The sequence below is a fragment of the Balaenoptera physalus genome, assembly GCF_965194825.1.
Source record: "Balaenoptera physalus genome assembly, chromosome: 3".
Lineage (NCBI taxonomy): Eukaryota > Metazoa > Chordata > Mammalia > Artiodactyla > Balaenopteridae > Balaenoptera > Balaenoptera physalus.
The window spans coordinates 3,891,004-3,916,481 of NC_138890.1; the positions used below are offsets into that span (position 1 = coordinate 3,891,004).

General features: G+C 58.2%; 1 protein-coding gene across 1 annotated transcript in view; it reads left to right on the forward strand.

Annotated features, from left to right (window-relative positions):
• KDM4B (lysine demethylase 4B) overlaps positions 1-25,478 on the forward strand; it is a 140,656-nt gene that overhangs the window by 45,019 nt on the left and 70,159 nt on the right. Inside the window, 3 exon segments of the mRNA XM_082456900.1 lie at positions 1,234-1,409; positions 2,321-2,435; positions 9,123-9,316. Of these exon segments, the coding sequence (XP_082313026.1) occupies positions 1,234-1,409; positions 2,321-2,435; positions 9,123-9,316 (485 nt within the window).

Below are 25,478 nucleotides of genomic sequence, written 5' to 3' on the forward strand. Positions count from 1 at the left end.
TTATGTGGGTGGGCACCCCCATGCGTGCTAGTCGTGGGTGGGCACCCCCATGCGTGCTAGTCGTGGGTGGGCAGCACCCTTTTTAGCAGGCAACTGGAGAGTCAGTGTTTTCATCGCCAAGCAAAACATTTCTTTGCACCCATGTGACAGCGGGATCCTGGGGATGGTGAGTGGACTTAGCCGCTCCCGAGCTGTCGGCAAACTCGGGCCTCAGCGCCGTGTGCTTCCCTGGTGGCCCTGAGCCGGGAGAGGGTTCGGCTGCCCCAGGGTGTGTGGCTGATGCACCAAAAGCGGGTTGGTTTAGTTCCTTTTCCCAGAGCTGTTGGGTGAGAGGCCCACTGGATGCCCTGGAAGGAGGTTCGGGGCTTGCAGACACCCGCCCGGGCCCGTGGGGCTTGCGCAGAGGTCACCCCCAACCGGCGGAGAGGAAACGTGGAGGGGGAGGTCCATCCCCATCCGTGGCGCCCTCCGTGTCCCCTCCTGGGGTGGGGCGGGTGGGCCAGGGTGCTGCCACCTGCTGGGGGAGGGGCGTGGTGGCGCCTGCTGGGGCGGGGGCTGCAGTGTGACCTTAGGCCTCTTCCCACTTGGAATTGTCAGCCCCCCACTGCCCACCCCCCACCTCCTGCCTCTGGGCGGCTCACCCAGCCCCGCTTTACCCTTGTTACTGTCTTACAATTTCCTTTTTCTCGCTGGGATTTATCACCTGCGTCCTCCAGTCAGGACTCAGGCCCTCGCCTGAGTCCTTTGTGTCCCCATGTCTCCCCAGCACCTAGAGCTGCGATCGCCCCCAGTAGGTGTCACTGGAGCAGGGGTGCTGGAATGAGTGTGCACTGCAGCCCTGGGGCCTCTGCTCTGGGGCCTCGTCTGCGCGGAGTCCCGAGATGGGCACGTGGTGGCCAGAGGGCGCAGTAGCAGAGCCCCCGGGACACAGCGAGTGCATCCCAGGCCGAGGGGCACACACAGCGCAGCCCGCCCACGTCTGCTCACTCTGTGATCGCGCACGTCCTCTGGGGCCGCTCCCACCTCTCCAGGCCCTGACCCCGTGCAGAGGCAGGCACAGCCCCCCACCCTGCTGGGTGGTGCCCAGTTAGGCCTGGCCCCGGGTCTCCTGGGAGCTCGGTGACATGGACAGGGGGTGCTAGGTGCCCCCAGGCTCTCCCTGCCCCGCACCCAGTCCCGAATGGCCGAGCCCAGGGGAGGCGCCGCTGACCACCCTCCCGCTCCGTCTCGCAGATCATCCCCCCGAAGGAGTGGAAGCCGCGGCAGACGTACGATGACATTGACGACGTGGTCATCCCGGCGCCCATCCAGCAGGTGGTGACGGGCCAGTCGGGCCTCTTCACGCAGTATAACATCCAGAAGAAGGCCATGACGGTTGGGGAGTACCGGCGCCTGGCCAATAGCGAGAAGTACGCGGGCCTGGGCGGCGTGGCGGGTGAAACCCCAGCTCGGGGTGTGGAGGGCGGGGCGCACGCAGCCCCCACAAAGCCCGCTCTGTGTGCCCTGGGTGGGCCTCAGCACCCCCGGTTCACAGTCCCCCGGTTCTTAGGGGCAAAATCCAGACCCTCACCCGACCCAGGACCGCACCATCCACCTCACGCTGCCCTCAGCACTGGCTGCGGGGCCGGCCCTTCAGGGCCTGCCCGTGTGCCCTGTCCCCGGAGTGCCTCCCCCCTCCCCCAGGACGTCTCGGCTCTGACAGCACCTCCCCAGAGAGGGGCTCCCTGGCACGTCTCCCCAGGTGCCTGGTTTGCCATGGCACACTCGGGCATGCACACACACTCCCGGGAGCTCACGGGCGCGTCGTGGGCACTCATGGCACGCGGGCACGCTCCCTGGCACACAGCACCGCTGTTCACGCCCCCTTTCCTGCGTAGCTCCCAGCCCCCCTCAGTCGCTGAAATCGTCTGTGCGTCTCTGGCAGTCTCTTTGCTCTCAAACAAGCGTCCTGTGAGGGCAGGCGTTGTCTGTCCCCTCATGCGCTGTCCCTGGCCACCACGGTGCCTGTCGGTGTCTGCAGGGTGGTAGGAGGACAAGAACCGTCAAAACCCAGGTCCCTCCTCTGGCTCCTTCGGCCCTGGCGTGTGGTCTGACCTGGGGGCCCCGGGCCCCGAGAGCTGGCGAGATGGGACCCCTGGGCACCGTTCCATGCAGGGCTGCACCCCTCGCCGTCCATCCACCTCGCCACCTGGCAGTCACCACAGCTCATCCGTGGGCTCCGGGGCCGCGCCCTCGCCGGGAGGGCGGGCATCTGAGCAGAGCCCCTCCCTCGGTGTGTCCAGCAGGTGCCCTGAGCCCCACACGCTCGGTTTGTCCCCAGGTACTGCACCCCCCGGCACCAGGACTTCGATGACCTGGAGCGCAAGTACTGGAAGAACCTCACCTTCGTGTCGCCCATCTATGGGGCTGACATCAGTGGCTCCTTGTACGATGACGTAAGTACTGAGGCCCCTAGGCGTCCCGGTGGATGTGGAGGTGGAGGGGCGCGAGCGGGCTCCACCTGGCACCACAGAGGCTGGGATGACACGGAAAGCTCCACGGGGCCTTCTGTTTGGGCTCTGGTCGCAGGCACGTGCCAGCTTAGGATGAAAGGAAGAAGCCAGAGGTTTGCAGAATCTTCCCTGCCAGGTCATAGTGCTGCCCCTGGCCTGATCCCGCGCTTGGCCGCTGACCTAGCGGCCCGGCCACAAAGCGGTTCTAAAAAGATGACATCGAGCATTCCATCCCTTCTCCCAGGGGCTTCTCTAAATTCTCGGTTGTTGGAGTGCTTTTCTTTTCAAGTTTCTATCACTCCATCTTCCTGCAAACCTGGGAGCCCGAGTTCTCAGCCGTCTGGGCCACCCCTGGGTCCACTCATGTCCAGTGCCTGCGCTGGGCTGGGAGGGGCCTGCTCCTCGGCCTTTGGGCCTCTGCTGCCCGCGGCCTGTCCAAGGGCGAGACAGGCCCTGGTCGAGGCTTGATGCCGAGGCCCCCGAGGGTGCTGGTGTCAAGCAGAGGGAGGTTTGAGTGGGATCGTGTTTTGGGGGGGACAATTTATAAATATGGGACCTCGGATAACCCTGGGATGAACCCACCGGGGTTAATTTCAAAGCTCCGAAGCCTGACTCTCTCCCGCGTGTGTTCCGCACGGGGTACCCTGGGCTAGGATCTGGCCCTCTCCACTCCCCGGGGGCCCCCTCTGCCTCCCTGCATGCTCCCTTCCCCCCGGTCGTTCCTCTGAAGGTCATCTCGGGGGAAGACTCTTGTCCACTCAGCCCTTCTCCCCTGAGGGCAGCTGCCACCTGCTCTTGGGTAGCGGGGAGGTGGGGGCGGGAATAAAGTCCCCTCCTGGGAAGGGCTGGGACCCTCCTTGGCGCCCAGGGGAGGAGCCTGTTAGAACAGGCGGCTTGTGGTTCCCAAAAGGCGTGGGAAACACACGACTGCCGCTCAGGTCCCAGCACGAATCGCTGCCAGTGTTTCACTTCGCCGGCTTCACGGAGCCCAGCCGACCTGGGCCCGGACCTTCCACTAGTGGGTCCGCTTTGTGGTGCCGAGGGCGTTAGTTTGTTACCTGGAAGATGCAGGTCAAGCTCGAAGTGAGCTTACCCACTGCCCCCAGAACCACAGGCAGATGCCCTCGCCCCGGGGGTCCAGATGGAGTTTGCCCCTGTCCTGCTTCCTCCTTCCTGGGCCTCAGTTTCCCCATCAATACCATGGGGCCCGGCGGGCGCATGGCAGTCCTTCAGTGGGAGTGTCCCGGACCCTGAGCTCACACTCTTGGCCTTGATCCCAAAGGGTCAGATGACCTGCAAGGCCAGGCCTTCTCCCAGCGAGCACGCAGCCCCTGGGAGCAGGGCTGCACCTGCTCGGAGGACGTGGCCCCAGAGGCCCTGTCGCACGCGCTGCATCCCAGGCCCCTAACCGTCGACTTCCGCCGGCACCCGCACCCGGGCGCATCTCGCCCATCTCCGGGCCGCGCACCTTTGAATGCCAGGATTGGTCACCTTGTTCGTGGCGGGTTTTGTGGTTACACAGGTGTGTTTTAGCACCGTGGGCCAGCTCGCCCTTGGGCCAGTGCAGAAGTTCCTGGGTCGGATTGACGGGGGCCTGGCGGAGCTGTGGCCCCAGGGCTTCCTGGGGCCCGTTGGGGCCTGTCTACTGCTCCCCCTGCTTCTCTGCTTTCTTCGAGGGCCTCCAGGCCCGGGGAGAGGGGCCCAACCTCCAGGGCCCCCATTTCCCACGCCAGGCCGCCGAGGCCTGGACCACCCTCCCTGGCAGCCCAGGATTCGTGCTGGGCCTCCACCCCTCTCCGGTTTCATTGTGTTCGCGGCTCCTCCTGGAAGCTGCTCGGGCAGGAGGACCGCGGTGGGTGTCCCCGGGGCCACGTCTGGTCTCTGAACACAAGGAGGGCTGTTTCCCCTGGGCCTCTGCAGGCAGGGCCTGGGGCGGTCCCGGGCAGGAAGGTACCTCTGTTCTTTTTTCTTTTTTTTAATTTAATTTAATTTATTTATTTTTGGCTGCATTGGGTCTTCGTTGCTACGCGCGGGCTTTCTCTAGTTGCGGCGAGCGGGGGCTGCTCTTCGTTGCAGTGCGCGGGCTTCTCATTGTGGTGGCTTCTCTTGTTGCGGAGCACGGGCTCTAGGTGCGCAGCCTTCAGCAGTTGCAGCGTACGGGCTCAGTAGTTGTGGCTTGCAGGCGCAGTAGTTGCGGCTCGCGGGATCTGGAGCACAGGCTCAGTAGTTGTGGTACACTGGCTTAGTTGCCCCGAAGCTTGTGGGATCTTCCCAGACCAGGGCTCGAACCCATGTCCCCTGCATTTTCAGGCGGATTCTTAACTCCTGCGCCACCAGGGAAGTCCCGCACCTCTGTTCTTTAAACACCACATTTAGTCCTTAGAGCAACCGGGCGATTTCCCCCCAACTCCAAGTGGGGACGTCAAGGCTCCGTGGCTGGGAACCTTGGCGAGTCCCACTCTCTGTGTCCAGTCCCAAGCAGGTGTTAGAATCTAGGCTGTCTGACTGGTGGCCCCAGCTGGCTATGTCCTGTGACCTCGGCCAGCTGTCGACTTGGCCGCAGTGTGGACCTTGGTGCCTGGGGGTTGGTGTTGCCCAGCTCCTCCCGCCAGCCCAATCCCAGCTTGCGGCTCTGCTGCTCGGGTTATGGATTGTGACTTCTCGGAAGGGAATCTGACCCCAGCAGCCTGATGGGATGGAATAACTGAAGTTGATGTGCTCGTGTACAGGTGGGTGTGAAGTCAGACGCCTGATTGTCAAATGACCTGTCCTTTTCCATGTAGAGTTTTGGAAAGTTAGTGCTAGTTGGATTGGTTTATTTATTTGTTGATTATCAGACTTACTGTTTTTTTTTTTAAGCATTTTTGAGATATAATTCACACACCACACAATTTGCCCATTTAAAGCATGTAATTCAGTGTTTTTTTGTATATTCACAGAGTTGTGCAGCCATCACCACAGTCAATTTTAGGACATTCTTATCATCCCCAAAAGAAGCCCCATCCCCATTAGCAGTCACTCCCATCCCCCTCCTCAGTCCCTGACGATGACGAACCTACGTCTGTCCCTGTGGATCTGCCTGTTCTGGACGTTTCATATGAGTGGAATCACACACTGTGTGTCCTTCTGTGTCTGGCTTTCTTACTGAGCATCGTGTCCTCAGGGTCCACCGTCCACCACATTGTAGCGAGTATCAGTGCTTCTCTCCTTTTCATGGCTAAATAATATTCCACTGTATGGATGGACCATCTATTCTTTATCCATTCACCAGTTGATGGACATTTAGATCGTTTCCACTTTTTAGCTATTAGGAATCATGTTGCTCTGAATATTCACATACAAGTCTGTGTGTGGACATGTGTTTTCATTTCTCTTGGGCAGCTACCCAGGGGTGAATTGCAGGTCACATGGTAACTCCATGTTTAACTTTTTGAGGACCTGCCAGACTTTTTTCCAAAGCAGCTGCCCATTTCCCATTTCCACCAGGTGAGCATGAGGGTTCTGATTTCTCCATATCCTCACCCACGCTTGTTATCTTCTGTATTTTTTATTTTAGCCATCCTGGCGGGTGTGAAGTAGTATCTCATTGTAGCTTTGATTTGCATTTCCTGGTGGTAATGATGTCGAGGGTCTTTTTATGTGCTGATTGACCATTTGTATATCTTCTTTGGAGAAATGTCTATTCAGATCTTTTGCCCATATTTAATTGGGTTATTTGTCTTCTCATTATTGAGTTGTAAGAATTCTTCATGCATTCAGGATGCAAGTCCCTCACTTGATAAATGATTTGTGAGTATTTTCTCCCATTCTGTGGGTTGTCTTTTTACCTTCTTGGTTGTGTTCTTTGAAGCGCGGCAGTTTTTATTTTAATAAAGTCCAATTTTTCTGTTATTATTATTTTTTATTTCTTGTGCTTTGGGTGTCTTATTTAAGAATCCTTTGCCAATTCCAAGGTCGTGAAGATTTGCCCCTATGTTTTCTTTGAATAATTTTATAATTTTGGCTCTTACATTCAGGTCTGTGATCCATTTTGAGTTAGTTTTTATATATGGTATGAAGAGGGAGTCCAAATTCATTCTTTTTCATGTGGACAACCAGTTGTTCCAACACTATTTATTGAAAAGACTATTCTTTCCCCCACTGTGTAGTCTTGGTGCTAGGTGGGATCCTGAATAATAATAGTAATAATAATAATTGTTGTTATTGTTTTAAATAGGTATCTTTTTTAGGGCAGTTTCAGATTCACGGCGCAATCGAGAGGAGGGTACAGAGAGCTCCCACACGCGCTCTGCTCCCCTACGCCCTCAGCCTCGCGCTCTGTCAGCGTTCCCCACCAGAGCCATGCGTTTGCTACATTGATGCCTTGTCCGTGTGTTTGTTACATTGAGTCCCTTGTCTGGGACTCTGATCCCAGGGTCCGTAGTTGACATTCAGGTTCACTCTTGGTGTCATACATTCTACGGCTTTGGACACATGTATAACGGCAAGTATCCGCCATTATGGTGTCATACAGAATAGTGTCACTGCCCTAAAAATAGCCTCTGTGCTCCGGCTGTTCAGCACTCCACTTCCCCCAAGCCCTGGCAGCCACTGATCTTTTTACTGTCTCCATAGTTTTGCCTTTTTCCAGAATGTCCTATAATTGGAATCATACAGTATATAATCTTTTCAGATTGGCTTTTTCCACTTAGTCACGTGTAACATCTTACGGAAAAACCCGAACGAACTTTTTGGCCAACCCAGTATTTACGGGTCCTCCGTGTCTTGTCGTGGCTTGACAGCTCATGTCTTTTTAGATCTGAATAACATTCCATTGTCTGGATATATCATGGTTTATCTATCCATTCACCTACTGAAGGACATCTTGGTTGCTTCCAAGATTGGGCAATTACGAATAAGGCTGCTGTAAACAGCCGTTGCAGATTTTTGTGTGGAGATAAGTTTTCGTTCGACTCCTTTAGGTAAATACCAAGGAGCGTAATTGCTGCAGCGTATGGTAAGAGTATGTTTAGTTTTGTAACCTGCCTTCCGGAGTGGCTGGACCACTTTGCATTCCCACCAGCAGTGAATGAGAGTTCCTGTTACTCCACATCCTCGCCAGCATCTGGTGTTGTCAGCGTTCTGGATTTTGTCCGTTCTTATCTGTGTGCGGTGGTACCTCACTGTGGTTTCGATATGCATTTCCCTGATGATGTGGAGCACCTTTTCATGTGCTGATTTGCCGTCAGTGTATCGTCTTGGGTGAAGTGTCGGTTCAGGTCTTTGGCCCAGTTTTTATGTGGATTGTTTGCTTTCTCATTGTTGAGTTTTAAGAGTTCTTTGTATATTTTGGATAACAGTTGTTTATGTTTTACAAATATTTTCTCCAAGTCTGTGGCTTATATTCTCATTCTCTTGAGGACCCAAAATTTTGTTTTTAAATAAAAATTCAAGAATTGGAGGCTCATCCCTTGAGAACCTCTGGGTTTGCTCTTACGTGCTGCCGATGGTTGTAGTGACGGCCCCGCGAAGGGCTCCGAGGCCCGGTGCAGGCTCAGCGGGGCCGAGGCAGAGCTCAGTGGGTGAGCCTGCCCTGGGTTCTGGAAGAGGATTTGGGGCTTTGGCGCCATGTGTTTGCCGTGCCTGACCTAGTACAACAGTCTCCTTGTACTGAGGGGAAACTGAGGCCCAGAGCAGAGAATGACTTGGCCCATGATGAGTTATCACCCAGCTTAGTCTAGACCCCGGGTCCCCTGTCCAGGTGGGCTGGATGGGGGCGGGTGGCAAATGGACAGGGCTTTGGGGAGGCGACTGGTTGCTGGTGCCCCCAGTCTTGGGCATCTTCCACTTGAGGCGACCCTGGGCTTCTCATGCTCGCGGTGGGGGTCTGATCGTGGCCCTCCTCCGTGTCCTGGGCTCTGGCCACAGCTCACCTTGCAAAGACCGACCTGCCAAGTCGGGCCTAAAACGTGGACGCAGTGGGTGGCACTGGTGGATCTGGGGCATGAAGGAATGCTGCCGTGCACTCAGCATCTCAGCAGCCCCGAGGCTTCCCCGGGGACTGGACGTCAACGAAAGCATGTTTTACGAGCTCTCAGGACAAGACGGGGTTTGTTTGCCTGTGGCGTTAGGAATAGATGAGGCTGGTGGGTGGGGATCCCTCCCTCGTTTGCCTGGCTCTGAGTGCCGTCCCCGTCTCCGCTGTGGGAAGGTGCGGGGAGGCCTGTCTGGCACGTCGCTGGGAGCCCCGCTCCCGTTCTTCCTCTTTCTGTGTCACTGACTTCAAGGCACGTGAATTATTCACCACCAGCCGTGGCCGCAGCGTGGCCTTCCCCACCCATGATTCACGCACAGCTCAACGTGGGATCCAGGCGAAGCCTCGCCTGACCGCCTGGCCCGGGGCAGGGGGCCTGTGTCTGTGGGGTGTGCGCAGCCCAGGGTGGGTTTTGGACCCTGGGGTGGGCGAGGCTCAGAAGCCGGCAGGTGCGGGGCAGAGTGCTGTTTGGGCCCTGGGCAGGGGTTCCACCGCGGCCCGGGCTCGGAGGGAATGACGCAGGTGTCTCACTGCTGGCGTCTGGGGGCAAGTGACAGTGGGAGAGGCTGGGTGCCCGGGGTGGCCGGCAGGCTGACCGTGTGCTCGCCACCGTGCAGGACGTGGCCCAGTGGAACATCGGGAACCTGCGGACCATCCTGGACATGGTGGAGCGCGAGTGCGGCACCATCATCGAGGGAGTCAACACCCCCTACCTGTACTTTGGCATGTGGAAGACCACCTTCGCCTGGCACACGGAAGACATGGACCTGTACAGCATCAACTACCTGCACTTCGGGGAGCCCAAGTCCTGGTGAGGGGCGGCCGCAGCCCCGCCGGCTGCTGCTGAGGGAGGCGGGGCTGCCTGATGGGCGGGGGTAGGGGGGGAAGGCCTTGCACGTGGCTCCTGGGGCTGCACCTGGGGCTGTTGGGCGGGGCAGGCAGGGGTCGGGGTGGGGGCTCCGCCAGCCCAGCCCCCTCTAGATGAGGGCATGCACGCCCCCCAGAAACGTGCTTCCAGATCCCCGGAGCTTGCAGTTTGCGCTCAGAGCACCTTACACTGAACATGGCTGCTGCCAGGCTTCCGGTAGCGCCTCCCAGGGCCGCGCTGTGCTGTGGGCTTTGGGGCCGCGGGCCTGGGGAGCGGGCGGCCTTGTGCCTGAACCTCCCCTCGCCTCCCTCTTGGCCTCCAGATTGGGGGGTGGGGTTAGCTGTTTGCAGGGTGGGGGCGGGCATGCTGGGCCCTGCAGGGCGCTCTGTGAGCAACGGGCCCCCCAGGCTGGGTCAGATCGCCAGTGCGGTCATGTTCTGGAATCTCCCAGCTGAGCACTCCCCTGACACGCAGCTTCTGCCAGGGGGCCGGCAGGAGGCCGTCTTTGTTCGCTGTGTTTCCAGCAGAGACTTCTGAGCTGGGGGCTTCACATCGCCCTGCCTCTCCCCAGCTGTTAGAAGGTTCTGTTGTCACAATAATCATCGAGGCTCAGAGGGGAGCAGGAGGGGAGCAGGAGCTGGGGGGCAGAGAGAGGCGCTCAGGAGCTCAGCCAGTGAACCCCTCACCTTTGTATTGGGGGGGCACCCAGCAGGGACCCAGGCGGACCCTGGCCAAGGCGCCCCTACCTTGTCCCAACAGAGAGCTGAGCCCCACGTGGCTGAGCCTGTGCCTGCCGACCTGGGGGAGGGCCCCCTACCCCCTTAAGTCAACAGGGACATTCTGGGGCCCTTTGCTGAGGGGCGGGAGCAGGCCCTCTGAGCAGCGGACCTGGGTGGGAAACCAGGTCTCCCTGTTGGCCATCGGCCCTGTGACCACCCTCTCCTCGCCTCTGCCATGGACCGAGTGAAGCCCCTGCCCCGCTGTCTGGCAGCGGTTCCCACTCAGACGGGCAGGGAAGGCTGGGGACACGTGTGAGTTTCCCAGGGCTGCTGTAACAAAGGACTGCAGATCTGGTGGCTTTAACTCAGCTCACATTTGTTCTCTGACAGTTCTGGAGCCAGGAGGCTGACTCTGCCTCATGGGGCTAAATCCAGGTGTGGGCAGGGCTGGTCCTTCCGGAGGCTCCAGGGGAGCATCGGTTCCCGCCTCTTCCAGCTTCTAGAGGCGCCGCATCCCTGGCTCGTGGCCCCGTCTTCCATCCCCACGGCCAGCAGCGCAGCATCTCCCGTCTCTCTCTGCCTCTGACCCTCCCGCCTCCCTCTTATGGGGGACCCTGTGATGACACTGGGCCCCCCAGGGAATCCAGGGTCATCCCTGTCTCAGGGACCTTAACTTAATCGCTCCTGCAAAGTCCCCTTTGCCACGTGAGGTGATATGTCCATAGGTGTCGGGATTAGGCCGTGGCCATCTTTGGGGCCATTATTCTGCTGGCCACAGGCCCTGTGGCCTTCGTGTGGTGCTACTTTGTGTGTTTGCTGGGATCCTGTTACAATTCCACGGGCTTCCTGTTATCAATCCACTCCTCTCCTTTTGTGGCCTTCTGTGACTTTACGTGAGCCCTTGATCATTGGAACCTCCGGGTGGGGAGGAATTTTCCTTTTGGGAAAGATTTGGAGAGAGATTGATGTATTTGGTGATGGTGGCTGAACAAAGGCCTGAGCCTCACACCTGCAGTGTGGTCCTGCGCACCGAGCGGAGGGGTTTCCTGGTCAGGGTGCCGTCCCCGAGCTGCCCAGGAGGCCCCAGTGACTGCGTGGCCGCCCCGTGCCCCCCGACTCCCCACGGCAAGGCTAGGCCGGGATGCATGGAGGCCCCAGTCCAGGCCTGGCGGGAGGGGCCCTTGCTCTGCGCCAGGCCCGCACCTGTGGGGTGCAGTGGACCTGCCCCTTCCCTGGGGGCTCTGCCCACCGCTCCGCACAGCGGCGTCCTTCCCATGCGCCTGGCGGGCTGAGTGCAGATGAGCGGCCTTCGGGCTCCCCGTGCAGATAGATCCGCAGGCTGGGGCTGCATGCGTGCGTGTGAGTGTGTGTGTGTGTGTGTGTGTGTGTGTGTGTGTGTGTGTGTGTCCGTCCAAGGGGGTGTGTGAGTGTATGTTTCTGCGTATATGTATGTGTGTGTGTTTGTGTGTATATTTGTGTTTGTGTGTATATGTGTGTATACAAATGAGTGAGTGTATACGAGTGTATGTGTGAGTGTATACACATGGGTGTGTGTGTCAGTGTGAGTATGCATATGAGTGTATGTATGTGTGTGTTGTGTAAGTGTGTATATGTGTCTCAGGTACCTATGTGTGTGTTTGTTAAGTATCTGTGTGTTGTGTGTATGATGTATCTGTGTGGGTATGTTTGTCAGGTATCTCTATGTCTGTATTGTGTATATAAGTCTATGTATATGTGTGGATCAGGTACCAATGTGCAACGAGTGTCAGATATCTGTGTGTGTGTGTATTTGTCAGGTACCTGTGTGTGTGTGTGTGTGTGTGTGTGTGTGCGCGCGCACGCACACGCTCTGCTGGGCCCAGCTCACTGGCCTGGGCCGTGTCTCATGGGGTGGGGTGGTGGCGGGAGGGACATCTGCCCGGGTCTCTGAGTGGCCGTGTTCCAGTCCTGTCCCAGCGCGGCTCCCCCGCGGGCCGCTAGATGGCGCTCCCGCCCTTCCCTCTGGCTTGGCTCTGTGCGCTGCTGGAAATTTCCCAGGTTCTTTCATCCTTTTATAGACTCTTCAAACCGGCAGTGGCAGTGATATTCTGAAGGCCCCCTGGAGACAGCAGCAGGAGGAGAGGGAGCCTCTGCCCTTGGGCGGTGGGAACTCTTAGCCCTGGGTTTGGTCAGGGTCTCCCAGCCAGAGGGGTCCGAAGGGGAGAAAACCCACTTCTTCCTTTAAAAAAAAAAAAAAAAAAGAAAGAGTAAGCAAGCAGCCGCTGCTGGGTCACCGCACTTGCTGGGCAAGGAAGGTTGAGCTTTCAGACGCAGGCCTGCCTGGGGATGGGGAGGCCTCAGGAGACTGGGGCCCTAGTGTGTTCTCTGGGGACATGTGGCCTGGGGGGGCAGGGAGGAGTGAGCGGCTGGGGGCCTCTGAGAAGCGGCTGGGATCGAGGGCGGTTGGAAGACAGTGGGACTGGGTTTGAGGAATGTCCCCCAGAGAGAGGATGCTGGGAGCATGAGGGCCAGCGGCCCCCGGGTGACAGGGCCGACAGCTTGCTCCCCTCGCTTGCCTGTCCCCCAGGACAGCCCCCAGCACCCCTGCCCCCTGAGCTGCACCCCTGGTTTGCTCGGGTGGCCCCTGCTGGCCACCCACTGCCCGCCTCCCCCTACCCCACAGCCCGATTCCTGAGAGTGCTGGGGAAGCAGCCAGAGGGGTCACGTTGACCACAGTGGTGTTTCCTTATGGGAAGAACATTCCGGAAGGCACTTGACCTGGATCTCGGTTCCTGGTCCTGAAGGGGTGGGATTGCACGTGGGGGTCCCTCACGCTGCCCGAGTGTGGCCGCACGAGCTCCGCGCCACCTGCCCTGTTGTCCCACCCCCGGTGCCTGGCCAGCTCAGCTGAGCCACCATGCTGGAGCCCTTCATGCTCTCTCCCCGGGACTGGAGTGGGGACCCCAGATGTTGGCAGGACACCTCATGCTCGTCCTTCAGAGTGACCACATGCTGGCCGTGTCTGAAGTTGGTGTCAGTCTTTCCCTGCCAGACTCGGACCCCATGAGGGCAGGGCCCTCCGTGTCCCTCCCCCCCACCCAATGTCCCCATCCCCAGCAGTGGCCTGGCACGGGGCGGGGATGGACGCTGTCAGAAGACCTGGGTTCTGGGAGCACAGCGACCCCATAGCCCCTGGGAGCCCCCGTGCACGGAGGTTTACGTCATGTGGAGGCCGCACTCCCTCTTGGGTCAACGTGGACCTCTGCAGGGGTGGGGTGCGGGGGCTGGTGAGGTGTCCTCTTGTCCCTGGGCTGGGGGTTCAGGGAGCCACTCAGGATCCCCGGGAGGGTGGTGCCCCTGCTCCCTGCCTTCCCCTGGGCCCTGGGGGGCGGGGTTCTCCTGCAGATCTGTTCCCACGTCTGTCTCCCAAATCACACCGTGCTCTTGGCGTCTGCAGTAGCTTGATCGCAACCGTTCCGGGTTATTTCAGTAACACTTTGTTTTTTGAAAGTGTCGACTTAGGTTTACGGCGTCTTTTGGAGCCTTTCTGGGTCTGTTGCTACTTTGGTGGTGTGATTTGTGTGTCAGAGTGACGCGCACAGCCTGGTGTCGATAAAAGCACGGAATTTGCTCCGAAAGGCCGGCATTGTGCGGCGCTCTCTGGCAGCGAGGCTAAGAATATCCGCAGCACGTGAGGGCTTCAGATCCCTTTAGAGACGGGGGTTTAAAATAGACCCAGCCTTGCAGCGGCCCGGACGGTTGGCCATTGAGGCCAGGAGGTCGTGGGCCTGGGGAGGCCGGCAGAGCAGCTCCGCCTGGTTCAGGGTGCCTCGTCCCGCAGGGCTGGGCCTGGGTGCAGGGCACCGGGCTCAGCATCCAGAGCACCGCCTGGAGCCCGTGGGTGGTGCTGGGTCAGCCGTCCTGGGGCTGCTCCGTCTGCCGGTCCTCCCTCGATACCCACCCCTGGTACGGCCCCTTTGGGTCCCTGTGGGCAGCATGTCACCAGGAACTGTATCCATAGACGAGCGTGTGACACATCCACCTGGGGTCGTTTCACGCTGTTGCCCAGACGCAGGGCTCCGTAGCCACATGCAGCACCTGCCGTGTGCCCACGTGCGGGTGGGTGGAGGACGTGCCACCGGAGGGCCCCAGGACGGGACAGACAGTGTTCCCTGCGGGGGTTGTCTGGGCCGTGACCTTGGCCATCAGGCAGGTCCTGCGGTTGGTCTTCTCTCGGCCTCCGCAGCCCCTCCCGCCCCCTGGCTTCTGTTGGCCTGGGTGTCAGGCCCAAGGCGGGGGCAGGGGAGAGGCGCTTTTGGACTGTGCTCCCACAAAGCGCATGGAGCCCCCTGGCCCGTGGACAGTCCTGGGCTGTGATGGGCGGATCCCTGAGGCAGTCGGTGGAGGGGCTGCTGGTGAGGGGGCCGCGGAGCCTTTCCCAGAGCTTTGCTCCCTCCGTGACCTTTAAGAAGCCTAAGCGCTGCACCAGGGTGCGTTGAGAATTTCTCCTTTTGATTCCGTTGCACCTACAGTTGTTCTTCGGCATTTGCACTCAGGGACTTTCACAGGAGAGGGAACGGGCAGCCTTTCTTTTGCTGCCGGGAAACTTGACGCCCAGCAGGCAGTCATCTAGGCCTGCACTTGGTACTCCGGAGGTGTGCCTGCGCGTCTGTGAGTGTGTGTGCATGCGTGGGCGTCGGTGTGTGTGTGTGTGTGTGCACGTGCACGTTTGAGGGCATGTGCTCCCTGCCGTGGGGCACAGGAGGGACGTGAGCTGGTGTGCAGATGTGGCCCAGCTCCTGTGTTTCCTGCTCTCTCTCTGGCTGCAGCTTGGGAGAGAGGCTGGACGTGCTGGGCTCAGGATTCAGGGGTCTATTGCTCTTTCGGGGGCGGGGTGGGGCTGCTGGGCTGCTCCCTTCCCCCTTGACGGGCGCCCTCCCGGCCCCTCGGGACCTCCCTGCAGGCCCACCCCAGGCGGCTTCAGCCCACTGCCCAGACGCACCCCCTGTGGGTGTTGATTAATCACCCCAGTGAGCCCCAGGGGACAGGCGCCTCCCGCCCTCCTCCCGGCTGCAGGCTCCCTGGCTCTGGCTACAGGTGGCACTGCTGGACCACAATGCCGGGAGGCCGCCAGGGCCTCTGCTTTGTCCCCGGTGGCAGAATTGGGAATTCTGGTGATTGATGGAGCCGAGCAAAGCGACCGCAGGCAGCAGCTCCGAAAGCCCGTGGTGGAGGGCGCTGGTGACTCCCGGAGGAGGTCCCTGGGTGACCTCGTGGCTTCTGAGAGCCTGGCACGGCAGGGAGGGAGCAGGGGCCATTCCCTGACTCAGGAGCGGCCCCGCCTTGCCCCACGGTGGCGGGAGGGCTGGCTGGACACCCATCTGGAGTGGAGATTGGTAGGAGTGTGATGGCTGCACAGATTGGCTTTGGTAACTTAGCTTCCCAGCACTGCGCCCCGTCCCCGTACAGGATGCCAGACTGAGATAGAGGCACTGCCTCCTTTCCTCCTGGGTCTCTGGGGAGAGAGAGGTGCCGCAGCTCAGCCAAGCAGCTTCTCTCAGCAGCTCCACGTGGCCGCAGCACCTGGGGGGCCGGGGAAGAGACCCACCGCGACGATGCAGGGAGGCTCGGTGTGTACCTTGTAAACACACTGGGGAAACCAGCCGGCTCCTCCTTCCTCTGCCCTGCCTCCTGGGCTATGGTGACCAGAAATCCAGCAACAAAAAGAATGTTTTTGAGCAGAGAGCTTTTCCTGAGAGCAGAGTGCCAGAGAGCAGAGAGGTGTTAGGACCCCTGTTTATTAAAAGACAACAGATAAGGCAGGGTCGTGCTGTCCAAGGCCCCGAGCTTGCTTGAATCTGTTTGCGGAGACACCGGACCCTGCAGCCCTGGCGGAGTCTGCCCTCAGTCCACGCAGCCTTGCCTGAAGCTGCTCGTCGGTTTTATGATGGGGGTGGTCGCGTCTCTGCAGAAGGATCCTCCTTCTGAGAGAAGGCGGCTGTTGTCCTAAACAGCACAACCAACCGAGGCCCGTCTTCCCGGCTCGTGGGTCCTTGGTCCAAAGCTCGCTGTGCACTCACTGTTTGATGCAAAGGGCTGTGGGCCGCAGGGGGCGCCTTCTCCGTCATCTCTTTTGACGGCGGCTCTGGCCACAGCAGCAGTCCTGGTTGTCGTTTATTCCCTGTGTGCCTGACCCGTGTGCCCACTGCCTCCTTCCAAGGTGCACGGTGACCTTGGTGTTAGGGTGACCAGCGCGACTTTCCTGGCTTCGGAGCCGAAAGTCTCGCATCCTGGAAACCCTCTCAGACCTGGGGGGACCTCGGTGCTTGGGCACCCTGGAGTGTGCACGCGTGTGCACTCGGGTTGCGGGTGTGGCAGCACGCATGCATGCATCTAGTCAGGAAAGGACAGCGTGTCTCCTCACTCAGGCAGTTCGTGAGTCTGGCCTCCAGGGTCCCGCCTGCCACCCCCGGGGACCATGCCCAGAAGACTGGAGACCTGGCGTTCTGCGAGGTGACCGAGAGCCCCTGCTGGGAGCTGTCACTTCCAGCTGGGCTTTGCAGCCGCGCACACACCCTGGAGCTCAGCAGCACGGGGACGCTGGCGCGGCGCTGGGAGAAGTGGTTTAGCACGTGCCCAGGAGGGCCTGAGCACCCGGGGGCTTATGGGAAGCACAGCCGTGTTACTACCCCCCCACCCCGGAACCCCTCCCCGCCCTCCTCATAGAGCCCTCGGTCCGCTCTTGTCGGGACCACACTGTCGTCACCAATGCCAACAGCCCAGCCTTTCTGCTTGTCAGGATTGTGCCGGAAATCTGAAACCAGAAGCTGGCTTTGGCATTTGAAAATTAACTCCTGATGCTGGACTCTCAAATTGGGGCATCGTGTCATCAGGCTATGAGGATAGGATTGCATCATTAATTAACCTGGCGGGTACGACAACAGGCAACTTCAGAGGATTTTTGTGCAGCGTGACACAGCATGGTTTGAATCACAGATCAGCCCAAACATCTGACTGCTTCTTGCCAGCCTCGCCCGCACTAAACTCAGTAGCCTGGTGCTACCCCAGCAAAGCCAGACAGTTGCGTCAGGTGACAACCTGTGCTGCGTGCAGCTCGGGGCAGATCGGGGACCTGGGAATCCCAGTGCTCCCCCAGGGGCTCCCGCTCACCGGGCAGCAGGGTCCGTTCCCGCAGGCTGCCTCCTTGAATCTCGCAGTGCTGGCGGGGACAGGCACAGTTGGTGTTTGTTCAGGGAATGCAAAGTGATTTTAACATCACGCTCGGCAGAGGAAGGTCAGCCTCCTGCGAAGGAAAATCTCACCATATGCTCTTCTCCAGAGCCCATGAGGCTGAGTGGGGGGATCTGCTGATATTCCCGATGATCTGATGCCTTGCCGTGAGCCTGGGCAGCTGGGCAGCAGCGCAGCTGATGGATTTGGAAATTGGCTTCTTGGTGAGCAGGGGTGGGAGGGTTCATGACGGAGGGTGCCCGGTGCAAATGGTCCACTGTGTCCTTGTTCCTTCTGTGTTTGTCACAGGCTGGTCTGTTTATCCACTGTTTTGGTGGTGTACTCCCTCTCTCTCTTTTTGAAAGAGTTTATTTTTCAGAACTGTTTTAGATTTTACAGCAAAACTGAGAAGACAGTACAGAGAGTTCCCATGCACCCCACACCCAGCCTCCTTATTAGTTTACATGAGGCTGGGACATTTGTTGCAGTTAATGAACCTTATGGGTACATTCTTGTTGACTAGGATCCTGCTTCATTCAGTTTGCCTTGTTTGTCCCTGGTGTCCCTTCTGTCCCAGGACCCTATCCAGGACCCCTGTGACATTCAGGCATCCCATCTCCTCGGGCTCCTCTGGGCTGTGATGGTTCCTCAGACTTTCCTTGTTCTTTTAAATTTTTTAAAATTTATTTTATTGAAGTATGGTTGATTTACAATGTTGTGTTAATTTCTGCTGTACAGCAAAGTGATTCAGTTATACATATATATGTTCTTTTTCATATTCTTTTCCATTATGGTGTATCACAGGGTACTGAATATAGTTCCCTGTGCTATACAGTAGGACCTTGTTGTTTATCCATTCTATATGTAATAGTTTGCATCTGCTAACCCCAAACTCCCAATCTTTCCCTCCCCGCCCCACCCCCCCCACCCCGGCAGCTACCAGTCTGTTCTCTATGTCTGTGAGTCTGTTTTCGTTTCACAGATAAGTTCATTTGTGTCGTATTTTAGATTCCACATATAAGTGATAGCATATGATATGTCTTTCTCTTTCTGACTTACTTAACTTGGTATGATAATGTCTAGTTGCGTCCATGTTGCTGAAAATGGCATTATTTCATTCTTTTGTATGGCTGAGTAATATTCCATTGTGTATATGTACCACATCTTCTTTATCCATTCATCTGTCGATGGATATTCAGATTGTTTCCATGTCCTGGCTATTGTGAATAGTGCTGCTATGAACATAGGGGTGCATGTATCTTTTTGAAATTAGAGTTTCCTCTGGATATATGCCCAGGAGTGGGATTGCAGGATCATATGGTAGCTCTACTTTTAGTTTTCTGAGGAACCTCCATACTGTTTTCCATAGTGGCTGCACCAATTTACACTCCCACCAACTGTGTAGGAGGGTTCCCAGACTTGCCTTGTTCTCGATGCCCTTGACGGGTTTGAGGACTGTGGCCAGAGATTTTGTAGACTCTCCCTCAGTGGGAACTTGTCGGGTGTTTTCCTCACGGTTACCCTGGGGCGCTGGGCGCTGGGAGGAGGACCACCTGTGAAGGGCCGTCTCACCCTTCATCTCGGGGTGCCTGCCGTCAACATGACTCATCACTGCTGGTGTCGGCCTCGGTCCCCTGGCTGAGGTCGTGCTGCTCAGGTGTCTCCACTGGAAGGTCACACCTCCCCCCTTCCCATACTGTCCTCTTTGGAGTGTGCCCTTTCTTTCTTTTTTTTTTTAATACTTCAAACTTCGGAAAAGGAAAGAGAATAATTAACAGAACAGCCTCGTGCCCAGTACCCAAATTGGACAGATGTGGACGATCTGGCGTCCTTCTGTCAGATAGTTTTGATCTCTTTGCTCCTCCCTCCAGCTGGGCAGTCTTAGTTCGCCGCCGCTGCATAGCTGATCCCGTAGACGGACAGCTTGAGGTGACCGGCTCTCAGCGCCCAGCCATGGGCCTGCCGGGGCCTCGGTTTAGGGCCTCAGAGGCAGAGTCGAGTGTCGGCGGGCCGGACCCCTACCCGGAGCTCTGGGGAAGGTCCATTTGGTACCGAGGGTCCCCTCATACTTGGCCCCTCTGACTTAGGGACCGATGCCTTTCCAGGGCCCACCAGATTAGGTCAGGCCCACCCAGGGTAACCTCCCAATTATAGGATCTGCTGATTTGGAGCCTTAATTATAACAGCCAAATCCCCTCCCAGCAGCACCGAGAGGGGATGTTGGAATGACCGAGAGCGGGGATGTGAGCCTCAGGGGCACCTGAGAACTATGTCTGTCATGGTGTGTTCCCTTTTTGGTAAATGTTTTTATCCTAAGACTTTACATGGTACAGAAAAATACGTGAAATATTGTACTTGGCCGAAAGATGGATACATACATACAGTTTATCGAATGACTCCCCAGTCAACGCTGTTGGGAAATGAACCCCCTCGTTCTCTGTCCTGGGCCCCCTTCCTTTGCGGCCCCATTCCCCCCGCCCCACAGAGCTGGGACCGTCCTCCTGATTCTGATGGCCCGCGTGTCACTGCTTCTCTGGGCCGTTTTCTTTGTGTGTCTGTGTCCGTGGGAGACACGGTTGAGTGCTGGCTGGGTTTGAACCCCAGCCACACGGACTGATTTGTCTGTTGCATTTCTGCTCTGTCTGCGAGGAGGATTCGTCCCCGCCGTGTGTGGTGATACTTTATCCATTTTCACGCTGCAGCGTTTTCTGTTGTGTGACCGCGCCTCCACCTGTTTATCTGTTCCACTGTTGGTGGACATTTGGGCTGTCTCCAGTTTGGGACTGGGGCAAACGTCATGTCATCTTTTACCTGCTGCTTGTGTAAGAATCTGTCACTGTACGTGACAGTGTGACAATGTGAGAAGACATAGCGGTAGCAGCGGCCACGTTCCGATGCTTCTTGTGTGCCAGGCTGTGCTTGGACTGACTCCTGGTCTCGCCCACTGCCCCACGCCGTCCTCCTTCACACGTGGGACCGGATTGGCGAGACCGCAGCTTGAGACCGCAGAGCTCGGGAGTGGTAGGGCTGGGCCCAGGCTACCGGTGTGAGCCCGCATTCCTAAGCACTGCTCCGCCCTGCCCCTCGGAGTGTCCTCCTGCAAATCAGAAGGGGCGGGCGGGTTCTGGGAGTGCGTGCCCGGGCAGGCGCTCCCCCATGGGGACAGGGGGCGTCCCAGTTGGCAAAGGTGGCCTGAGCTTGCAGGCGTGGGAGAGGGTGGACCCTTTTCTTACAGAGTCCCCAAAACATCACTGAACGAAGCCCTGCTGAGCTGAAGTCAAAGCCGGCGGGTTCTTGTGGGAGATGGAGGAGATGCTGCAGAAACCCAGGGACCCAGGCCACCAGAGGCTCTGCCACCTTCAGCGCATGGCTTCCGAGGTCACCCTGGGCATAGGCGTCCAGGTGGGGCAGGGGGAGGCCGTGTTCCTGAAACTTTGATGGGCGGGCCAGGGAGGCAGGCCCGTGGCTTCTGCCCACATCTCATTGGCCAGCGCCAGGTCACGTGGCCACACCTTCCAGCACGGGAGCCTGGGAAACATAGTCTGACTGCGTGTACGGGGGTAGGGGGCTGGAAAGGGGCAGGTGAGCCGTAGCTTTGCTACCGTGGTGGTGCTGGATGAAGGTGGCTTCAAGGTTGTAGAAGGAGATGGGTCGGCTCAAATCCTGGCCAAGTGCCCACTCTGGACCCAGTGTGAACCACTCCAGGGCAGATACCGTGTGTCAGGGCAGGAGCTTATGGTGTGCCCCCCCCCACTCCCCCCCGAGTGGGCATGGAGGGCCAGGTGGGTGGCACGCGGCAGCGGGACCCCCAAGATGGAGGCAGGGAAGGCACTGGGCTGAGACCTGTGGGAGGGGAGGTAGCAGGGCAGCCCGTGGAGGGGCTCTGCTGGAGGGCAGGTGGCCAGGCCAGAAGCAGGGAGACGCGAGTTACTCCACCATTCCAGGGGGATGTTAGCTGCAGGAGGGAAGGTCCGGGGCATAGGTGTGGGAGCCCTGGGCAGGCAGGTCGGGGTAGCCCTTGCTGCCTGGGCAGGCCGGCCTGCCTCTGTGGGCGCAGCCATCTCCTGCCTGTGTGTCACTCGTGGCTGCAGGCGTGGCTGGCCTGTCACACAGCCTGCTGGCTTGGTCTGGCAGGAGCAGATGGCCCTTCATTTTGGAGTCTTTTGTTCAAAGTGGGCGCTTTGGGGTTGGAACGATATAGCGCTCTGCTGGCTCAGGCCGCTTGCGAGACCGCAGGACTTTTGCTTTAGGGCAGCAGGAGCCAAACCAGCCCGCCCGGTGTTCCTGGCTCCAGTCTGGAGCGCCAGGCCAGTCGCCAGAATCCTCCCCCATCCCACCACTCTAAGAAGCCATCAGTTCTTCTGAGAGAAGTGGCTTCGCCGGGCATTGTTCCCATCTTGAGATCCTCCCACTGGCTGTGTTTGGATGAGGGGTTGCTTGAATCGTCGGGGGTCTGTGGCCGAGGCGGTCCTGGCCTGGAGTCGCTCACCCTCCCCGTCCATTCTGTAGATTCCTGCTCTGTGTGCAGGGTCTGGTTTCCATGGCACATCTCTCCCGTATTGGAGAGGTTGCTGTCGGCAGATTTCAGCCCCCCAGAAGGGCGATTCCTGCAAATCTGTGAGTTGAGGGAGTCTTTGTTAGCTTTGCTTCAAACTCTGGCTAAGGGTGTGTTTTCCCCTCACGTGGGCACAGCAGCGGGAGCTGGGGAGCGGGGACCGGCAGGCTCACCTCTGGGGTGAGACATGCTGAAGGCCCTCTTTCAGCGGCTCCCCTCCGGCTGGGTCTGTTTGTTCTCTCCTACTTAACCCATGTGTGAGCTAAACCCTCCTCAAAGCACCAGGACCCAGAGCCACCCCGAGAGTGACCCCGAGGGCCCTGCGCCCTTCACCTTCGGGGCAGTCAGCTGAGACCCTGATGGTCTTACACGCGGAGACTGGAACTGCTGGTCACGGGACCTGCTTGTAAACACGCCGTCACCTGAATGCTCTCCAGAGCCAGTCCCGTAGCTAAGGGGCAAGTCACGGTCACCCAGGACCCCCTCTGGTGGGGCAGGGAGAGTTCCGGGCCTGTCCTCCCAGTCGCCGGGGGCCTCCACTGTCAGTGTGTGTCCGCACGAGGTTCAGCGGCCTCACGCATCTGTGGGTGTGCAGGCTGATGAGCACGAAAGCAGCAGGGACGCGGGAAGTGATGTAATAGGCCTGGGGCCTCCCCGCACTGAAGCTGCCCGGCTCTCCCAGCCCGAGGGCAGACCGGGACTCCCAGCCACCCTCCCCAGCTCCCCGCAGCTAGCCCCCATGTGCCGGCGTGGCCCGTGCACTCTCAGCGGACCACCCTCTGTCCTTTCCTGTTCCCGCCCTCCTGTGTGTTTCAGCAGAAATAAATCGGGGGCGGGGGGGTGGTGCATAAGCAGGCCCTGGGCGAAATGGGAGCTGCCTGCCCGTCAGTTTACAGGTGGAAATTGAGGCAGTTTGACGAGGGGGAGGTAGCGGTGGCTTTACCAGCAGCACCGGGCGCTCACCGGCACTGCATCCCCACAAATGGACCCCCTGCACGCACGCCCCCCCCACCCCCACCGCTGACAGCACAAGGCCCTTCCCCAGCTCATACTAGAGGCTGCGTTGACTGTGTTGATGGGCGCCTGCCTTTTAAAAAAAATTTATTCATTTATTTATTTTTGGGGGCATTGGGTCCTCGTTGCTGCGTGTGGGCTTTCTCTAGTTGTGGCAAGCGGGGGCTACTCTTCATTGTGGTGCGGTGGCTTCTCTTGTTGCGGAGCACGGGCTCTAGGCACGTGGGCTTCAGTAGTTGTGGCTCACGGGCTCTAGAGCGCAGGCTCAGTAGTTGTGGCACACGGGCTTAGTTGCTCCACGGCATGTGGGAACTTCCCGGACCAGGGCTTGAACCCATGTCCCCCGCATTGGCAGGCGGGTTCCCAACCTCTGTGCCACCAGGGAAGCCCCCGCCTGCCTTTTAAAACCTCACCTGAGAAGGGCCCCCCACAGCTTCAAAGCAGCGTCAAAACCCAGCCCGCAAGTGACTTGGCATTTTCGGTCCTGTCTATAACAAAAAGAATTCATGGGCCTGAAATAAACCCGGGCTGGGGATCAGGAACCTCCACTTCAGCATTTAATTGCAGCTCAACACCGCTCACCTTGTAAAGTCTGTTCCTTAATTAAAGTGGGCTTATGGGCTCCCGTGAACCGGGCCCTGGAGCTGGGGGGGCCTTCAGGATGCTGACCCTCTCCGTTTCCCTGGGAACCTCGGGGAGGTGGGGGCAGCCTGCGAGCGAGCGAGCGTGGAGCCCAGGGCGCGTCCCCCCTTCCCCAGCCCCCTGAGAAGCCTGGGCGACCCCTCTGGCTGCAGAGCACCTGGTCCTGCCAGCAGGCTGGTCCTTCGGCATCCCCGTCAGCCGGCATCCCCATCTGAGACGCCCCAGTTTCTCTGAGTGGATGCTCCCTGGACTCTGTTTATCTCTTGCACGTTTCAGTAAAAATGTCATTACTTGAAATCATTGACACTACTGGTGTGAGATACCAAATTCCATCACCTATTGTCCCGTAAAACGATCCATTAAAGATAAAACCACTGCAGCTCAATAAGGTTCTATCCTGGAGACAAGCCACCCTGGTCCTGGGCTGATCCTGTCTCCCCAGCAAGTGTTCGTATCTGTCACATAAAGGGCCCCAGCACTTGGACAAATGAGGGAGGCAGCCCCCCGCCGAACAGCCTCTTCGGAGGGTGAGATGGGATTTCCTGATGGAAACAGGGCAGGCGTCCTTTTGCTGTCAGGCAGTTTCAGTCGCTCTCAGGGAGGGAGCCATGCCACCCAGGTCGAGCTCCTTTGTGCAGTGGTGGCCAGATGGGGGTGCACGGGGTGGGGGGGACGCAGAGGGGACCCACCCCACCAGGCTGGATTGCTCTCCTGAGTATTTAGGAAGGGGCTCAGTCTCCCCTCCTTCCCCCGGGCCAGGTGCCCTGCAGCCTCCCCTCCCGGGCAAACTGGGCAGGTGACAGCTCTTCTTCCTCCCCTCCCAGTGGGGCAGGGGACTGCGGGGTATCTCGGTAGTCCCAGGGCTGTCCTGCCCGGCCTTCGGACCTGCTCCCTCGTGTTTCAAGGGCGAGCCTGTCTGCTTTTTCTAACATCTTTTATTTCTCCAGCCTGGTACCGGGTGGCCACTTGTCCCCCTTTAACGCTGCCGTCAGCGTGACTGTTAGTAGCCCGTCTTTCACGTTTGAACTGTCATGATGAGGCCTGCTCGTACCTGACAAACTAGTCCCGCCACGTGTGTACCTGGAGTCACCCGGTGATGTCACGGTCACACCTGTTACCTCCTTTACTGAAAGATGCGGGCAGGGGCAAGGGGGCTTTTTGCTGTACAGGCGCGCCTTGTTTTATTGCACTTCTTAGGTGCTTCATTTTTTACAAATTGAAGGTTTATGGCAACCCTGCATTGTCAGATGATGGTTAGCACTTTATAGCAGTAAAGCATTTTAAAATTAAGGTATATGCACTATTTTTTTAGACATAATGCTGTTACTGCACACTGTTAGACTATGGTATGGTACAGTACCGTGAATGTAACTTTTTTTATGCACTGGGAAACCAACAACTTCGTGTGGCTCGCTTTATTGTGATATTTGCTTTGTTGCGTGGTCTGGAACCGAGCCCGCCGCAGCTCCGAGGCCTGCCTGTGTGTTTGTTGCCCTGTCCTACTCCAGACAGAGGCACCGAGGGGCTGCATCTCCCGGCGGTGTCAGCCTCCCAGAGAGCACTTCGGTCTCCTGGACCAGACTCTGCGATTCTGTCAGTGGCCAGCACACGCCCAGGTTTATGTTTGCCTTCATTTGTGGTGAGGAATTCCTGCCTCTGGACCGCTGGACAAGGGATAGGGTTCACCTTAGTGGGTTTTATAGTCTTCTGTGAATGTCTTTCTGGTGCAGAGGAAGCCTGGCTATCTTTGATTTTGTCTTTTTTTTTTATTCTGCATCCTCGCTGGACTGTTTAGTTCTTAATTCACCAGCTCGTTCTCTTAGTTTTCCCTGGTAGAAGGTTATATTACTTGACAAGAAAAAGTTTGTCTCCTCCCTTTTGATTGTTACTCCCCTTATATCTTTTTCTTGACTTATTACACTGGCTAGTGTCTTCAGCGCGGTGCTGTGGATTTCCTTGCCCCCAA